The sequence below is a fragment of the Amblyomma americanum genome, chromosome 4 (assembly GCF_052857255.1).
Source record: "Amblyomma americanum isolate KBUSLIRL-KWMA chromosome 4, ASM5285725v1, whole genome shotgun sequence".
Taxonomy (NCBI): Eukaryota; Metazoa; Arthropoda; class Arachnida; order Ixodida; family Ixodidae; genus Amblyomma; species Amblyomma americanum.
The window spans coordinates 56,384,588-56,403,058 of record NC_135500.1 but is presented as its reverse complement, the minus strand read 5'-3'; the positions used below and the strand labels follow the sequence as shown (position 1 = coordinate 56,403,058).

Below are 18,471 nucleotides of genomic sequence, written 5' to 3'. Positions count from 1 at the left end.
ACAGTAGTCAGAGCACACTTTATAGCTCTGTTAGCAGTATGCACCGAAAAGCGCAGCCTTGTCATAGCCAATTTTTAATTTATTTATCTGACTCTGGCATGGACGCGAATGCAAGCACAATTATTAGCGTGAATAACTTTGCTAGCATTTTTTTGTCATATTTACGTACCGGAAAAATGCTCAGCAAGGTTGAACGTGTTTTAGTGAGTCACTTTGTTCATTACAAGCCGTAGGCAAAATGACGGCCAGATTCAGACAGTGATATTGGTGAGGTAATAAATGATGAAAGCTGAAAAAGCTCTCACAGCACTGCTTTGCTGGACTCCATTCACTAGAAAACTGCATTTGTAATGATGAAAGCGTCAAGACAGGAAATGATAATCCACTGCACAATGTTATGTGTACCCCCACATGTGACGGGCAGCGAAACCATCTATTTATTAAGACTGAATGCAACAACATCGCAAGATGCTGTTGCACAATATGGCACCCTTTCATGTGCACCCCTGGCGAGCTGCCGTATGCACTGATGCATAAACACATTAACAGGGGTAAGAGACGAAGTTATTGCGCAAGCCACGTGATGCTTTTAACATTTTGTATCGGTCAATGTTTCTGTCGTCACAGCTGATAGAAGTTTCTTTAGTGCAAGTTGGTTAATCACGTTGCGACAACAGCACAAGAAGCAAGGTCAGAATAGTAGGAGAAAACACAGCAAGATGGCAGACTGAGGAGGCAAGGTAGGCAAGAATGTAAGGATTTAATGACATCGAAGAGGCCAGCCCTGCTATTCACAGGACTTGGTGCTTTGAATGAGACGAGTTAATGAAATTGTAAAGGAAGAGGTGGATGCAGCATGCTTACAAGAACAAACACAAAAATAAAAGGACACAAATAGGAATAATAAACACATACACGCACAGAAGCACTCACATATTCACACACATGCACACAAACGCGAGCGCGAAAACTAAGATCTAAAATGCAAAAAGGGGGAAAATAACAAATATAAACAAACACACAAGAAAACATGCACACACATTTAATGCAGACACGAGTAGAGGTATTAGGAGTCAGTTCACAAGCAGCTGTGCCTACTTTGTCGTACTTTTATTTGATGCACATAATGGCTCTGTTGCCTTCACTGTCTTGGAATTGTTTTAGTAGCAACATATCATAACAATCGAAAAACAGCGCAAAGCTGTGTTGTGGGAAAGCAAGTCGAGCGCTGGCAGCACAACTGATGTGCGATTGTGTCACAGCAGGCATTCTACAGCTGGCGCGTGCAGTGAGTGAAGAATTCTAAGCCATACAGAGACTCGAATTCATGCCAAGCTCCCTTGTAAAGGCACCAGTGTATTGGTCATAATTTTATATTAGTACTAAGGCTGACATTAAGGAAACAAACACTGCTCCCACACGCCTGGCCGTTAATGTGTATTCCTGTGTATTCTTCGTCTAGTCCCCGTTTGTTCGCGCTGTTTTTTTGCATTATGTATAACCAACTCGCCCGCTTATCTATCCTGTTAATAATCCAATGACATTCGCTCAAGCAGCACGTGTTAATCACTGATTGTTAGCACTGGTGGAAAGTGATCAATTGACGGTGCTACACAACACTCGAACGACGCCCTGCTAGACGCTCGGCTATCTTATCATACTGCTGCCAACGATCGATCGTTTGCGCACTGAGCTGGCAGCAACAAATCTTTGCGTTGGAGGTTGTTTCCGCAAATCTTTTCGGTTGAGGAACTCGTAGGTTGGTTTCATCCGCGCACGCTTTTCTCATTTATCCTGATAATGGTTTTGCTCCATCACTTCGCCACGTCCGACGTGAAACGCAGGGGCACAGTACACTAACACACCCGCCGCTCACAGTAGGTACCAGACTTTGGCAAATTCTCCTCGTCGTAACTTCACTTAGGAGCAAAGCAAAACGCCATAGAACAAACACGCACAATGTTCGTTTGCAGCGGTGTGCCGCTGCGGGATCCTGTTTCCAGACGAAGCGCAGCGCAGTCACCGATGTTCGCTGTAACCTTTTTTCGTCGCCTCACGGCTCAGAACAAACACACGCGGCACAAGTTGTGCATCGTAAGCTTGCAATAATATTTCCGACATGACAGACGCCCACAAACAATTCGAATTCACTCTGACGAAGGGAGACGCACACAGCTGACGCGACTCGGCCCAGTTCGAAGCGAGGGCGGCCATGTTAGGCATGTTCTCCGTCAGCGGGGTCACCGGCCGTCCGGCTCATGACGTCACCTGAAGTGCGCGCCTATTGGCGGAGGCTCGTGTTCATCCGCATTTGAGGGGCAAATGCCGCTGCCTTCTTAAGTTGTACCCAACTATAGTTATACTCTGTACTAGTGCTTACAACTGCATAAACTAGAAAAGAATAGAATAGAATTGGGATGGAATCGTAATAGAATTAAAATGGAATTGGAATAATATTGTAGGACTTTGCATTACTCACACGTAAGTTCCTTAAGTGCTAGTAATTTTTGTTCTTGTAAAGTCCTACAATGGGCCGGGAGCCCACCACTCGGTTGGGCTGAGCAGAGAGGCTGGTCACATATCATCCTACACAGACGCACAGTGTTTCCAGCTGTGCCCTTTGAACGGTGCACTCACTATTTTGAATGGCTTTTCACCGCACGCAGCACTCGTTCATGGGCCAGTTTGGGCACATCTGTGAGCACTAGTCTATTGAGCCTAGCTGTTTTGCTGGTGCAGGGTGATGGAGCTCCCGCCGGGCATCTCGACGGGTGATGGTGGGGGTTTCGACATGAGGCTCTCCAACCACGTCTACAACTCGCTGAAGGTGCACTCTGCTCAGGAGGGACGCCGTGCTGCCCGGCTGCATGACAAGCGTGAGAAGGCCACTGCGGTGAGCGCCAACATGCTTTCTCGTGCATGCTGCTGCATTGCTGGAGAGCAACAAAATTGTTCCAGTGCTGGTACGCTCTCACTTAACAAGTGATTACCACATACACACAGCCGTAACCTCTGTGTCCTCCGTTTGGTGTCATCTAGGCACAAAGCTTTGTTCTGGACTAGCTAGTAGGTGCTCATCTTTGACTGATTGCATAGCGGAAATTCTTTTGAAGACTCTCCCGCCTTTGGGGACCTCACGACCCAGTTTTTTACTTTTTCTGAGCTTAGTAATATCTTGGCGGCACTTTCACGAGGTGGTGGACTGCATGTCTGTGTTCTGAAGGGTTTCGAGGTCACCATGCAGTCAAAAAATTCACTGCCAGTAACGCTTCGCATTCGTGGTTCTACCTTCTTCTTACCCCTTCCTTTACCGTTTAACTGCTCATTCTGCCACCTCACTCCTTATGATAAAGAGTACACTCTGCATTGAGAAATCCTGCACTGAACTATGGCTATGTGCAAGACCACATTTCATGTCATGTACAGTGAAACTGCTTTGACTTCTCAGGCCATCCTTATTGGGTGCTCCTTCTGTACTGTAGCCTCATTGCTCCTCTGTAGGCCTTTCGAGAAGGCTACAGCGGGTGTTCTAATGCCTTTCACAAGAGAGGATGTGTTACGCAAGGATGCACAGTGAACTCACAACTGTTTGTTGGTAGAAAGAACTCCGTAATATGTAGCATGTGTTGCATGCTTGCACAGCGAATTAATAGTCAAGAGCAAAAACATATCTGTGCATGGCAAAGCGAACTCTTTGTCCAAAGCACACAGTAAGAAAAAGGTAACTGTGTGGCAGAGAAAAGCTTGAATTCCAAACTGCATACCACAATCAATGCCTTGTTTCTAGCAGTTTCTGCACTGTATGGTTTTTACCTTTTACCAGAGCCTCGGAGTACAGTAAAAACATTAAATCAAACTGCAAGGGACCGGAAAAAAATGTTCTAATTATCGAATGACCCCAAGAAAAATGATAAGAATTGAATGCATCGTGGTAAATTTATTTGGTGAAAGACTGGGCAATGGTCGCCTGATTTCGGCATGACAGCAACGCGGTGGAGCTCCACTGCTACTGCATCACACCCATGATGAGCGGCTCTCTCGTGCATGTCAGGAGGCTGCGCCGGACAAAGAGCAAACTGCATGTCACGAGCGCACAGTTTCAGTGCTCTGGAAGAACGGAATCATGCGGGCGTAAGCTTGTGAAAACACTAGTGATGCGCCAATAAATGCCAGAAACTGTGCTGAGCTAAGTTAGGTTAGGTGGATAGTACTGGCTGGTCGAGCTGCTGTCGCTGAGGGGTGACGCGAAGCTGAAAAGAGTGAAACCGCAACTAAGCTGTCTGAGTGTTCTCGGAAACGAGGTCGTCGGTTCGTTGTCACACCTGCTGTCCCGCGCACGTCAAAGTTGTGCGAGCTACTGTGCACCATGAAACTCTGGTTCGGAGTAGGGCCATTTCGCCGATCTCTTGCCGTGCCTGTCGTACTTGGATACGGCCTTCCTTCGGGAGCTCGTTCTAATTTACTGGTGCGAGACATTCAGTGTCTGAATTAGCGAGTGTCCCACGCCATAGACTTGCACGGGCATTGGCTGGGTCCGAGCCGCCGGTTCAAATTATCTGGATTTCCGAATTAACGGGGATCAAATTAATGGAGTTTTACTGTATCAGAAACGTTGTTGATACAACTACCTGAATTGCCAAAACAGGTTTTGACGCATGAGAGTGTTGTACATGGTATACAGAGATTCAAGGGTACAGCTGAGCAGCTTGTAAAGGAGCAAAAAAAAAAAAAAACGTTTGGAACCCATTGCCAGTTCACAACTTTCTTGAAATCGTGCAAAACATTGTGTGGGAAACTTCAGTGCATAGAGTCCCTTCACATTCCCACATCTTCCGGCATTTTCTGCGAGAGCTATTCTTTGGCAAAGTTGCGGACACTGCTGCTATGAGCTAAATGGGCTAGCCTGATGTCCTAAGCCTTGCCAACGGGGAGTGAAAGATACAGCCTATATTTTAATGAGTGCACAGCTTCTGAAGCAGAGATTCTTGGTGCATATCAGCTGTGTTCCTCTTAGTTATTTTTGAATGTGCCTAATCTTATGACCAAAGACATTTTTGTTCACACACCTGACAGTTCTCGGGAAGAGGCTAGGACCTGCCTTCTGTGGCTCACACAAGACCTTGAGTTTTGCAAGGGGGTTCTACAGTAGAATCCCAGTGATACGAATCTCACGGGCTCAGGCAAAAGTTTGTATCTTCCAAAATTTCATATCCGCCAAAACAAACAAAAGCCATTTGCGGAAGCATGGGAAATGCACTCAAGCAGATCTGTTTACAGCTGATAGAATTTATTTGCGGCTACGCAGCCAAAGCTCACTACTCATGGTATGTACAGCACGGCTGGTAATCGCAACATCAGTGATGTGCAGGCCGCATACCCATGCTCACTGCTTCCTGTGGGTACAGTGCGGCTGTAGTGATTAGGGAGTCGATGTGCAGGCCTCACACCGCCGCTCACTGTTCACGGTGCGTACTGCACGACTATCGATGGCAGCATTGGCAGTGTACAGGCAGCGCTAAGTGCTTGAAGCTGCAGTCGCAGCTCGTGCGTTCGTATCATCCGTAGCGGCGCAGGAGTGTGTTCGGAACATTCGAAATTCTGCACATTGTGCACAGTGCACTCCAGCTGTGTAATTTTATGAATTCTTATCAGCTGGGTTTATATCATCAAGATTCTACTGCACTTGTTGTGCAAAGTAGCCAAGGCCAGGTACAGCAGGGTTCTTTCAAATGAGGAGAAATGTGGAGGTGCCATCAGCCTCGTGAGCAGTTTCTCTTCTGAAGAAAGCATTTTCCTTCCCAGAAGGCACTGCGTTGATTGATTGGCGGATGGAGCAGCACTTGCCTGCACATTACACTAGCCTGCCTCTCTCTCTCCCCTCCACCTTTTGTTTTTAGCCAGGCGAGCATTGACACAGGAACAAAAAGTGTCTGGCTTTTGAACCAGGCAGTCGGCTACAGTGGCCGGCTGACTGAAAGAAATGCCCCTGATTCTTTTTGAGCGAAATATTCTCCTAGTTCGAATATTTGCTCACTGCGCAGACTAATTTACATATCAATAGAGTAGCCCCTTTCACACACATGGTGGGTCATTTTATGGTTGCAAGAAGTCCTGCTTGTGTGTACCTTCAAGGAGCTGAGGTACATTGGCGCTCTCTCTCTGTGTACAGGAGCAATCATTGGACCCCAACACTCGCCTGCTCCTCTACAAGCTGGTTAACCGGGAGATTCTGGACGAGGTGAATGGCTGCATCAGCACGGGCAAGGAGTCGTGTGTCTTCCACGCAGCTGGCGGCAAGTATGTAGTGAACTGGCTCTGCCACCATCTTTCGCAGAGCCATATGGGCGTAATTTCTGCACACTAGGTTGGGTTTGCTAAAAGCAGCGATGCTTTGTGGAGACTTTTCTCACTCTCTCCTGCTTCACGAGTGTTGGGCTGTGCAGTCTGGGCACCAAAATGGTTGTGGTCTCATTGATGGCTGTTACTGGAGTGGATCAGGCACTCGTCCATGTTCAACTGGAAGAATGGGGCTTGAGTTGTGATGTAATAACAATAGTGCAGTATTACCGACCTATAACTTGGTCAGTGGCACATGGAATGTCCTTGGAGTAATTATGTTTTTTGTTGAGTTGCACCGACATGCTTGTGGAAGGGGCTACTCTATTCATATGTAAATAAGTCTGAGTAGTATGCAAATATTCAAACTAGGGGAATCTCTCTTTTAAACATTACACAGGCTGCTCTGAGCATCAAGAGCTCACAGGCTTGGGAACTCAATTTTCATGTGAACCTTGGCACGACAGAAATGCAGTGAACTATCTTAGCTCTCTCACGTGAATTTGGGAATGGAAATTGAATCAGATGAACTATTTTCCATGCTTGTGTACCTTTGTTCCTTGTGTTGTAGTGCTTTATTTGTAGCTGTTCATTCTTTCAGCCAGCACTGTTTTTTTATTGGGTCTTTCAAATGGTGTCACCGAGCTGCAGGGGAGTATTCATCATGATCGCCTTGCACTGCGTTGATCAGAGGACCATAGTCTTGATTCCTGCTCACTGCAGCTGAGGAAAGGGGTCCAGCGCTCACTAGACTGACTTTATTGCAGGAGCGAGGAATTTTCAGTGCCTGTGGAGTGTGCAGTGAAGGTGTTCAAGACGACGCTGAATGAGTTTAAGAATCGAGAACAGTACATCCGCGAGGACTTCCGCTTCCGAGAGCGCTTCAACAAGCTCAACCCACGGAAGGTCATTCACCTCTGGGCAGAGAAGGAAATGCACAATCTCAGGAAGTAAGTGTACTGTTCTGTTTGGCACTTCTGAGTCTTAGCAACATGCCACTTGTGAGAAAAGAGGGGATCTTCATTTCGTTCTGTCAAAGTTTGGCTCACAACCTCAGTACTTGGAGTGTCACCATTTGGTACATTACTGGCAGTAATTAACCAAAATGGAAAGCAACAGTAGTACTGTTCGGACATAACTCCTGCAACTGGCTTGCACTTGATGCGGTGCCTTCACCCAAGCAAGTTGTTCGTCTTCACCATCGTTTGCTGTAATTACTGAATGCAAATTGGCGCCCTTGCTGCTCTCACAAGTACAGTAGAACCCCGCTATAATAAACTCAGTTATAGCAAAAACTTGGATTTAGTAAAGTGATGCTGTGGTCCCATTTTGCCTTCCATAGACGACTGTATTTCTTTTGTTATAGTAAAGATTTTCATCGCAGAAACGGCTATAGGGCTATAGTAAAGAGCACCTGGCAGTGGCAGTGTACCTCCCACGGAATGGTGACATCGCGGTACATGCTAAGTGTAGGATCCCTAGGCAAATAAATAACCAAATACTAGTTCAATTCTGGAAGTTAACAATTACAAATACGTAAGATGGGTTAGTTCAGATTTCAGATATTTCTGCTTACTGCTCAAAAGTTTATAGTTTCTCAAAAGGAAGGTTAAAAAAATGCTCTTGTTAGTACAAAGCTTTTAGCTAATACAGTAAAGCCTCGTTGATAAGTTTCTTTTTTAATTCTAAGGAGGCAAAACGCAAAAACGGCTGTGTGTTGTGCAGTGTCAGCGCACATTAAGGAACTGCAGATGGTCCGAGTTATCTGGAACCTTTCACTACAGCATCCCTCATAGCCAATACAGTTAAACCTCGATATAACGAACTTCAATATAACGAAATCCTCAATATAACGAAGTTACAAGGCATATTCAACTTATTCCCCATTGGAAACCATGTATATTTTGCCTCGACATAATGAAGTAATATTGCTGCAATTTCATTACAACGAAGTCGCGTATCCTAAAAAAATTTACCCGGAAGGAAAATGTCGCCGTGACGATGACGGCCGCGGGGAAAGCGGTGCTAGCGTGAGTGACTTGGGTAACCCACGCGGATGGGCCTCATGGGGCGCGTGGAATTCGCTCCCAGCAAGCGGGAGAGAGAGAGAGCAACCCTCTCTCTTCCCCCCGTCCGGGCCCGTCTTTATTTTCTTTTTTGCTCGGTCGCCGGCGACGGCGCACTCCTCCCCCCCCCCCCCCCCCCCCCCTCCCCCCACTCCTCCCAGGCTTCTTTGCTGTGCATGCGTCAGCTTACACGCCTGTCTCTCATTGGATCTGCCAACCCATGTGATTGCTTGCGCACTTGCGCGGCCGCCGTCGCCGCCGTACTCCTTTGTCCGCGTTGTCGCGTTGTTCACTTCGCTGCTACCACACGTGCTGGATACATCGCAGGCGTTGCTTTGGTTGCCCTCGTGTATGCCCGCGTGCGTCGCCGCCATGAGTGGCAAGCGGAAAGCCCTTGCGCTTGAGCAAAAAGAGGCGATTCTGGACGCAGTTTCGAAAGGCGAAAAGAAGAAGGACGTAGCGGCTCGATTCAGCATATCCATGAGTACGCTTTCAACAATTTTGAAAGCCAAGGAGTCTATCCTCAGCTCAGTGAAGTGTGGAACGAGCGCCCAACGTAAGCGATTGAAGCCTGCTACGTATCAAGACGTAGATAAGGCTGTGTTCGCCTGGTTCATGGACGCCAGAGCGCAGAATGTGCCGGTAAGTGGCGCAATTTTGCAGCAAAAAGCAAAGGATTTTGGTTGCCTGCTCGAGAAGGATTCATTCAAGGAAAGCAGTGGTTGGCTCCACCGTTTTAAGGCCCGGTACGGGATCGTCGGACGGCTGCTGTGCGGGGAGTCAACGTCGGCTGACGCGCCTGAAGCCGCTAGTTGGCTGGAGAAGGAAATGCCAGCAATACTGACGCGATACCAGCCATCGGACGTTTACAACGCGGACGAAACTGGATTTTTTTATCAGATGCTACCGAATCGGACGCTAGCACTGAAAGGTGATCGCTGCCATGGTGGCAAACAGAGTAAACTGCGCATAACTGCTCTGCTGTGCGCCAACATGGATGGCAGTGATAAGAGAGTGCCGCTTGTGATTGGCAAGAGCAAGAAGCCGCAGTGCTTCAGAAACGCTCGGAAGCTGGAAGTGGAGTACACTTCTAACACGAAAGCGTGGATGTCCCGCGACATCTTCCGTGACTGGCTCCGGGCGTTCGACAAGGATATGAAGAATGGCGGCCGCAGCGTGTGCCTCTTAGTGGACAATTGTTCCGCCCATCACGTCGACGACTTAGAGCTTACCAATGTCGAGCTACGGTTTTTTCCACCGAACTGCACGTCGCTGCTTCAGCCGCTCGACCAAGGAGTCATCAACAGCGTGAAGTGTGCGTATCGTCGCCGGTTGATCGACAAGCTGCTGCTCAATCTCCGCTTAAAACGCCCCACTAAGGTGGATATTTTTCAAGCCTTAGAGATGTTTTCCGCATCGTGGAAGGCGACATCAAAGGAAATTATCAAGAACTGCTTCCGGAAAACCGGGTTTGAGAACGGCGTGGCAGCAGCAGCGAGTGCCTCCGAAGACAATAACAGCACGGAGGCTAATGAAAGGGCTCCGTTCGATGGCGAGGAAGGCGATCAAGCCGGCCTTGAAGAAGCATGGAGGTGCCTGGAGAGTGACAGGGCTGTTCCTGACGGTGTCGCTCTGGAAGACTTCCTCTACGCAGACTCTTGCGTCGTTGCCACCGAGGAAGTTACCGACGACTCCATCATGCAGGATGTGCTAGGAAGCATGCAGGAGGACCCAGGCAGCGATATCGATGCTGAAGACGACGATGCCCCGAGCAGCCGCGAAGTGCTTGACGCAATTGATGTTCTGCGGCGCCACGCGAGTTCGACTGGGCAGCAAGATGCAATGCAATCCTTGTGGGCCTATGAACGCAGTGTGAGGCCATCTCTGATTGCAAAGCAGACGCAAAAGAAAGTCACTGATTACTTTCAGAGAAAATAAAGGATGAGTGCTTACAACTGGCAAGTGATTTGGTAATGTTTCCGCATGCTAGGTACGAAATTTCGATGCAACGAAATTTCATTATAACGAAGTAAAGTGCCCTACTACTGCATCCAAGAGGTTTACTGCTATCTCTTGGTATTGCAACTGTGTTCAGTGCTATACGTGCTATACAGTCGAACCCACTTATAACGATAACGGTTTTAACAATATATCGTTTACAACAATGAAAAGCTGCTGCACCGTCCCCTTTTGTATGTTTTCTACGGTAAAATAACCCGCTTACTACAATGCCCCCATGCCGCATTATCGGTTATAACAATGAAGTCTGGCTCCTGAGTGCTCGTGCCAAAAGGTAGTGGAATGCGAAATCCTTGAAAAGAAAAAAAAAAGAAATTCCAGCCACTGCACCCTCCCCGCGCGCTCATACAATAGCACCTGTTTTCCGGCCTTCTCCGCATCGCCAGCCTTGCGCGCCTCACTCCCGCTGCCTTTCCACCCCTCCGGACAAAAATGGGCTGCGCCCATAGCTCTACGCCGCGCCACCCTCTGAAACACAAATGGACCTCACCAACGCGCCAACAGCGCTGATCTGCTCGCTCACCCCTCATTCTACGCAGTTCTGCCAATGGATTTGGTTGTTTGTGTTGATTGTGTCGAAGTCGTTCCTGGCCACGTGGTTTCTCCGTCTCGTTTGAACTGCCACCGAAACGGAAGATGGCTGATCCACCGGCTGATTATCAAACGACGTTGCCGGTGAAAAGAAACCGCACGACTATCGATTTGGAGACTAAGTGCAGTATCGTGAAGGACAACAAAGACGGTAAGAAAGTGTGTGACTTGGTTAAGAACTACGCACTGTCGAAACTGACGGTGTCGACAATCATCCGTTCCGCTGAGAAGTTCAAGTGCTCGCTTGACAGTGGGCACAAACGCGTTCGATAAGGTGCCTATAAGGAGGTGGAGGAGGCCCTCTACGAGTGGTTTCTTGGTGCCCATGCCCAGAACTTGCCTACCATCGGGCCGATTCTGGCCACAAAGGCGAAGCAGTTTGCCCTGCTGATTAACAATGTGGACTTCCAGCCAGGTGGCGGCTGGATACAGCACTTCAAAGAGAGGCCATGGAGAAGGATGTCGGCAAGCTTCGCGTGAGGCAAGCAAGGCTGACGGACATGGGGTTTTCTCGTGCAAGCCAGTGAGAAGTATGTGGCGAGATGCTTGTGGCAATTTCACCCCAGCGTTTCTTCGGGATTTCTCAAGCTGAGAGGCGGCCACGGCAACCTTCTCGTATTTTTTACAAGGCCCCGTTTGGGGCCACCAAAACGATGCCTCGGCTGAGCTCGCATGTCACTTGCCGTCCGTGACCCCTCTTTGCAGTTGTTATGCTTTTTTCCATGCAACCCGTTTATAACAATTATCGGTTATAACAATGGAATTTCCGTGGCACTTGAATATTGTTATAAGGGGACTCGACTGTACAATAAAACGTTTTTTTTTTTTTTGAGGTGGCTTCACCACCAAAATCTGGAGCTGCGAAGACAAGCCAGCTTTTTGAAGACCTTGAGGCCGTGAGACGTACGGCGCGCATGGGAAAAAGTAAAGCTGGCTATGAACGTAGAAAGAAGGTGGTGCGGGTCGCTGAGAAAGGAAAGCCAGTAAAAGTGCAGTGAGATGCAGAGAAGGGTGTGAGTTTGTAGCATGGCAGCATGAAGCATGGGGAAGCAGCGGCAAGAAGCAGAGGCGCTGCAGAACTGCATAGGCGGTTTTGCCGCGCTTGGTTGTGTCGCGCGCATTTCTTAACTATTGCCTTTTAAATGAGGCTGAGGCCATGGAAGACGACGCCGTGGTCATGCAAAGCTTTGATTTTGACATGGAATCAAACTCGCTTTTTTCATAGCCGTGTTGCATTCATGTAAATGCAGCACATCCACAAGACGTAAACGAAGTAAAAAATGTGAGAACATGTGGTAACTAAAAATAAATTATCGCATAAAGGGATGGTAAGAGCAGAATGTAAGGTATTTCTGAGTGTTTCTTTTATAAAGCAACACTTCGTGCTTAGTAAGCAGCCAGAGAGCATAGTCAGAGCCATACCATCAGCAACAACTAATGTAGTAAAGACCCTGATATAATAAAGATTTTTGTTGGTCCAAGCTACTTTACTATTGAGGGGTTCTACTGTACCACCTGATGCACTTTTGGTGACATCAGACTCTCGTGCTGCTTCGCAATTGTTCGATTCTTCCACACACAAGATGATAGCTTGCCTAAAAATTGCAAATGCTCGCTGACATACAGGAGGCACCGCTGTCCACATGCATGCTCGAGCTGAGCATCGGTGAGTAGAGGGCAATGAGGCTACCATAGTTACATGATTGTAAGTCGACATTTTTTGAATATTGAAAACCTGTTTTCACTGGATGACGATGTTAGGATGACATGCTGTGGGATTGCAGTAGCGATGATGACGGCAGCACTAGTGAGGACGCTAGTGCAAGTGTGAACAAGTAGTTTAGTGACTAATACATTTTTGTTGTGGAATGTGCCCACGGGTGCGCCATTCTTTTTTTTTTCCTGGCGTGATATCGGGAGGTCAACTTACATTCGAGTCGACTTACAATCGTGTAAATACGGTACTTGCAAGAGAGGTTTAGGCATAGCTAAGGTAGGGTTCAAAGAGTGCTGTCCTGGCTTCCCGCCGTTGCCTCTGCGCAGTCGCCCAGCTTCCCGTTGTGTTCTCTTCTTTCCCCTGCCTTCCGAGACAGTCAGGTGGCTGGGCAACTAATCAGTCATTCGGCTACTACCCTGCCCGGTCATTTTGGCGAGATTTTGGGACCAGCTCTGGTGGCAGTCCGAGCAGGGCCCAGAGAGAGGCTCCCTGTGAGACATCTTAGACACTTGCTGTTCTTGTTCTTGCTGGACCCATGCATACTCGAGTTTGCCAGCACGAGGTCTTGTGACCTACAGCCGCTCACGCCTGTCTAGCAGGGTCCAGTGACCTCTGACAGATGTGTCTTACGTTGATTGCCCACTCTCTGTCGCGAACTGAACCTGTAGTCGCTGTGAGAAAGATCACAGTACTGCCCTTGTAGCGGCATGCTAGCAGCACCCAATGCTTGCTCGTGTCGCCTCGTGTCGAGAGAGGCGACCTCCCCTCTCCCTGTACGTCCCCCAGATGAGGTAGCTGTGAGTGTGTGTCACTGGACGGTGGCGTAAATAAACGTCTCCTTGTGAACCTTGTGATTGCTGGTTGGGGCCTTTGGTTCATGTGGCGCTTGAACCCCCTATGGTTGGTGGCCTGTATGCTCCATTGAAACTGCAATATTGATCCCAAGAGTGCACAGCCATTGCAGGGATGCATGGTGGGGCTTCTTGCTTAAGTTGGCATTATCTCTTGCCGTTTTGTGCACCTCTTGAAAAGTGGGGGCACACGAAACATTTTTGCGGCAAGGGCAGTAGTAGCTGCTGCACCCTGTGAAGGCAGCTGGAAGGCAGAACTTCTCACAGTAGTGCATCTTTTCTGTGAATCGCTTCCTTCCATTTCTGCATTTGTACCAGGGTTTGAGCCTTGCCCTGATTGGCACATTGGTTGAGCCCTCCAAGTTTGGACAGTGGTGTTTAAAAAAAAAAAAAAAGACAGGCTGACCTCTATGCGAGTAGATACGGTAGTTTCCTCACCTTTAGTTAACCACACTTGCCTTGCCACAGCAGTGAAACTGAAAAACACGGGCTGGGCGCAGTGCATGCAGCTTGCCTGCATTTGTGTTTCAGCGTGCAAAGCAGAAACTGTACACTCAGGGTTGTCTGCTCTGTGCAGCAGAACGGGTTGAGATGGAAGATTTATGCACTAGAGGTTTCCTGCTTGTGGCAGTAGTAGCATGGTGGCTCATATGAGCAAGACCTGTTGCATTCAGAATTATTGTTAATTAACAGTTATTTTGCAACATGTTCTTGTTCTCAGAGAGTTTATACATTTGAGAACACTTATAACGGCTACAGTTATAATGAACGCTCACTTGTTAAGCACAAGGGTGGTGCTACCATCAGAATATGTATTAGAGTAATGGCACTGCATCTCAGATACAACGAAAGACTGTGTCAGCTTAACTCTGTTCGAACAAGCTAGAAGGTGCCGTAAATTTGACCTGGCGGTCTAAAAACTCGCACTTCCTGCCCGCGTGCGACCAAAAAGTGTGTCCTAGCTTCTGTGACACTTCCACACCCATTCCAAAACAATGTGGTGACTCCCAGAAAAGCAGTAATAAGTCAGCATTAAAACTAGCGGCCAAGCGTGTACCGATGGGCTGCAGTGTCAGTCAGTGCATGCACGTGTGCCGATTGGTCTAATAGCAATAGAAGCAGAAGCAGTGTTGAAAACTAAACTGCACACAGTCGATGACCAACCAATGGGAGCTGAGAACTTTGACTGCCAGTCACATGGTATGCCTTGCTGGCCAGCTGGTGGCTGCTGCCAGGCAGAAGCAGTGCGCATGCCACAGGTAATGCAGTTGATACGTTCTGCGCACAAATGTGGTGCACAAGCTTCACCGCTATATCCGCACAATTCTGATGAGAGGTGGTGATGCGGAGGTTGACCTACCACTGAGTGCCATGAACACTCATGTTGTAATTAGTAATATTGCGTCCCTAAAGCAGCTCTTTGGCAGAAATTATTTCGGCGAGAAGCTCATGGCCACTCTGGACAGCTTGGAAAGAGCAGTTCAAGGCCTGCTTGAAGAAGGATGATCTTAACTTCACTTTTGCCTGACCTCACATTTTCACTATAATAGGGGAAGTGCGCTTACTACGAACCTTGGATACAACGAACACAATCCCCGTGACCATCAGGTTCGTTAAAAATGGGCTCGACTGTGCATCTCGCTTTTTCAAGTGACGAACTTGGTGCTGTTTGCATCTTCAGTCTCGGAGAGATCCAATGCTGTGAGGTGTTGGGGGTTGCAACGGCTGCATGAAGGAAAGGGAAGCAGACCCAGTCACTTGGCATGTAATGGTGCCTGGTATGCCCACAGGATCGAGCGTGCCGGCCTGCCCTGTCCCTCAGTGGTGCTGCTCAAGAAGCACCTGCTGGTCATGTCCTTCGTGGGTGTTGACGGGGTACCAGCACCACAACTGCGTGACGCTGCCTTGGCGGGTGACCAGCTGGCAAGCGCCTACACACAGACAGTGCAGCTGGCGCGCGACCTCTACGACCGCTGCCAGCTGGTGCACGCCGACTTGAGCGAATACAACCTGCTCTGGCACCAGGGACGGGTGGTGATCATTGATGTGAGCCAGGCGGTCGACCGGATGCACCCACATGCGCTTGAGTTCCTGCTCAGGGACTGCACCAACGTTTCCCGGGTAAGGCCCACCTCAGCAGCTTAAGAAAGAAATGGTACAGGGGAGTTGTGACCGAGTATCCTAACAGCGCCAAGATTTCAAGGTGAAAACCTGCCTAATGTAACGGTGCTTCTATTGCTTTACTATTTACCGTATTTGCACAAATATAACACAAGTTTTTTTTCCTGACTTCATCGATTTCAAAATGCATCTCATTAATTTAGAACCGCGGTACAAACATATTGCATTTTTTTTTTTCTTCACTGCTCCTCAAATGGCTACAGTGACCTTCACCGCCAAACTCATGAGCTGGTAGGGAACGCAGACTTTTTGATGACCTTGGGGTCACAGCGCACGAGCAAAAATGAGGGTGGCTATGAACATGAAAAGTGAACAGGCACAGGAGTGAACAAGACTAAACAAGTAGCGGCGGCGGCACGGCAATGATGGCAGCCACTGCTGCATGGGAGACTGCATGCGTTAACACATTGAAGGCACTGCTGTGCTCAATGATGTCTCATGCATTTCTGGGCCTCTGTCCTAACGTGTATTTCTTTCGGCAAGCTGCCGCTTCTGCTGCCGGTGCTTTGGCCAGTCATGTGTCACTGAAAGGTACGTTTTCGAAAGGAATGCATAGTTAAGATACAGGCCTTGAAGTGCTGAGTCCCAGATTCATTTTAGTTTTTTTGTTTTTCATTTTTTTTCTGAGCTCTCAGCACCTCGGTAATAGTTGGCTTGAACAAAGTGATCACACCAATAATATTTATATATATGTATATTCTCACGGACTAGAAGACGACGACGTGGGCAGCGGCGCGACACTGAGTGCTCGCGCAAGGCCTGCCGCCATTTAATTATGCCGTCACCATCCATCATGTCGTTCTCTTTTGTTTGCTGTCACCTAACAGGATATATGTATATATATACACACACCATATTTACTCCCGTAATTTGCGCACTTTTTTCTTTAAATTAGGGCTTAAAAAGGGATCCACAAATTACTCAAAAATTATCGGAACACGTCCTAAGAAACTCTGCAAAGGTCGTAGCATGCAATATACTATTGCCGCCTCTGTGTAGACTCCTCCATCACGCATCCCGTCGCTGGCCAACGAAAAACATTACTTTTTTTTTTCCAGCCGCCGTTAAAAGAAGGCTGGAAAAAAATGGGGGGAATTACCGTATAAACGTGTGTAAGGGCCGCACTTTTTTTCCCAGATTCAGGGGGCAAATTTCGGGGCGCAGCCCATACACGCGATTTTCGAAAAAAAATTTTTTTTTTTAAGTGAAAGCAAACCAATCTGGAATGCGCGGCATTTATTTACCGTTCAGGCATCACTCACAGAGTCTTCAGACTCCGAGCTGGTGCTGTGTTCAGGTAAATGTTCAGCCCACAGAAAGTCGTCTTCGGTCCCGCCTAAACCGTTTGAAATTCCGGTTACTTTGAAACTCCGGGTTACAATGTCGGTCGACACGGAATTCCACTCGGACAAAATCCATCCAAGCACAGTCGCGAGCGGTGCCCTCTTAAGCCGCCCTGTCGGCATCTCGTCGTGATTGCCATTGGCCATCCATTCCGAATACTGCCTTCGAAATTCAACCTTAAAAGGCCGATTGGCGCTTACATCCAGGGGTTGCAGCATGCTGGTGAGGCCGCCCGGTATCACGGCCATGTCTGTGCGGATACCGCGCAGGCGTTCCTTAACCCTACCCGTCAAGTGACCGCGGAAGCTGTCCAAGACGAGGAGCGATTGTCGGGCCAGCATGGCGCCTGGGCGCTTCTCCCAAACGCTTTTTACCCAGTCGAGCACAAGCTCATCGTCCATCCAGCCCTTTTCTTGGGCGCAAACTACAATTCCCTTGGGGAAAACGCCTTTAGGAATCGTTTTTCTTTTCAGGATGACATAGGGGGCAGCTTCCGCTCGTCCGCGGTGACGCACAGCATAACGGTACACAGTTGGCGCTCCGCGCCAGTTGTCCGCACGAAAACACTCTTCTTTCCTTTCAGTTCAACTGTGCAGCTCTCGGGACAGGTCTGGTCGGTGTTCGCTATCTGCGAAAATATATAGTTGTGCTCACGACGCAGACCGATGACATACTTACCGATGACATACTTCTGAAAGCTGAGCACCTTGTCGGTGTAGTCGGGGGGCAGCCGCTGGCACAGCGTGGTCCTTCGCCGAAATGATAGGCCCTTCCTCTTCAGAAATCTTCGTACCCAGCCGGCACTAGCCCTGAAGTCCTCGTGCGGTATGCTTTTAGCACGCGCCAAGGCTTGTGCCCTCACGCGCAGCATGTCCGTTGTCAACGCGGAGCCGTTGTTCCGCACTTCCATTGAATAGCATAGCAGCTCTTCTTCTAGCTCAAGAAATTTGCATGGCCTGCCTCGGAAAGCGCGCTTTTTGGAGCTGGTATTCTTCAACGCATCCCTTTGTCCGTACCACCGTCAGACATGCTTCTCGTCCACGTCAAATTTTCTGCCCGCGACACGCTTGCCGTGTTCGAGACCGAACTCCACTACTTTCAGTTTAAAGCCCGCCATGTAGCTGTTGAGGTGCTTGCCCATCGTGCAACAGTGACAATGCTCGGAGGCAGTTCATGAAAAAGTGAAGAACGACAGCGCACGAGAGTAACAACTATGCCGAGCGAACACGCTAACACAACCACCAAAAAACGCATGCTTTGACAGCCAGAACAGAACAAAGTTAGACCTGGCGATAACGATGCCGATACGGATAGCGGAAGTACAGTAGCAGAAGCTCGCGGCAGAAGAAAAGATGATGATGATGAC

The 18,471-nt window shown here is 48.5% G+C and overlaps 1 protein-coding gene across 2 annotated transcripts in view; it reads left to right on the top strand.

Annotated features, from left to right (window-relative positions):
- LOC144127956 (serine/threonine-protein kinase RIO3) overlaps positions 1 to 18,471 on the top strand; it is a 93,077-nt gene that overhangs the window by 12,282 nt on the left and 62,324 nt on the right. For both annotated transcript variants that reach the window (XR_013313643.1, XM_077660975.1), the window contains exons 5-8: positions 2,740 to 2,893; positions 6,170 to 6,297; positions 7,104 to 7,286; positions 15,371 to 15,701. Coding sequence is in view for 1 of the 2 variants with exons in the window: in XM_077660975.1 (XP_077517101.1) it covers positions 2,740 to 2,893; positions 6,170 to 6,297; positions 7,104 to 7,286; positions 15,371 to 15,701 (796 nt within the window). In the remaining variant the exon portion in view is untranslated. The remainder of the gene's footprint in view (positions 1 to 2,739; positions 2,894 to 6,169; positions 6,298 to 7,103; positions 7,287 to 15,370; positions 15,702 to 18,471) is intronic.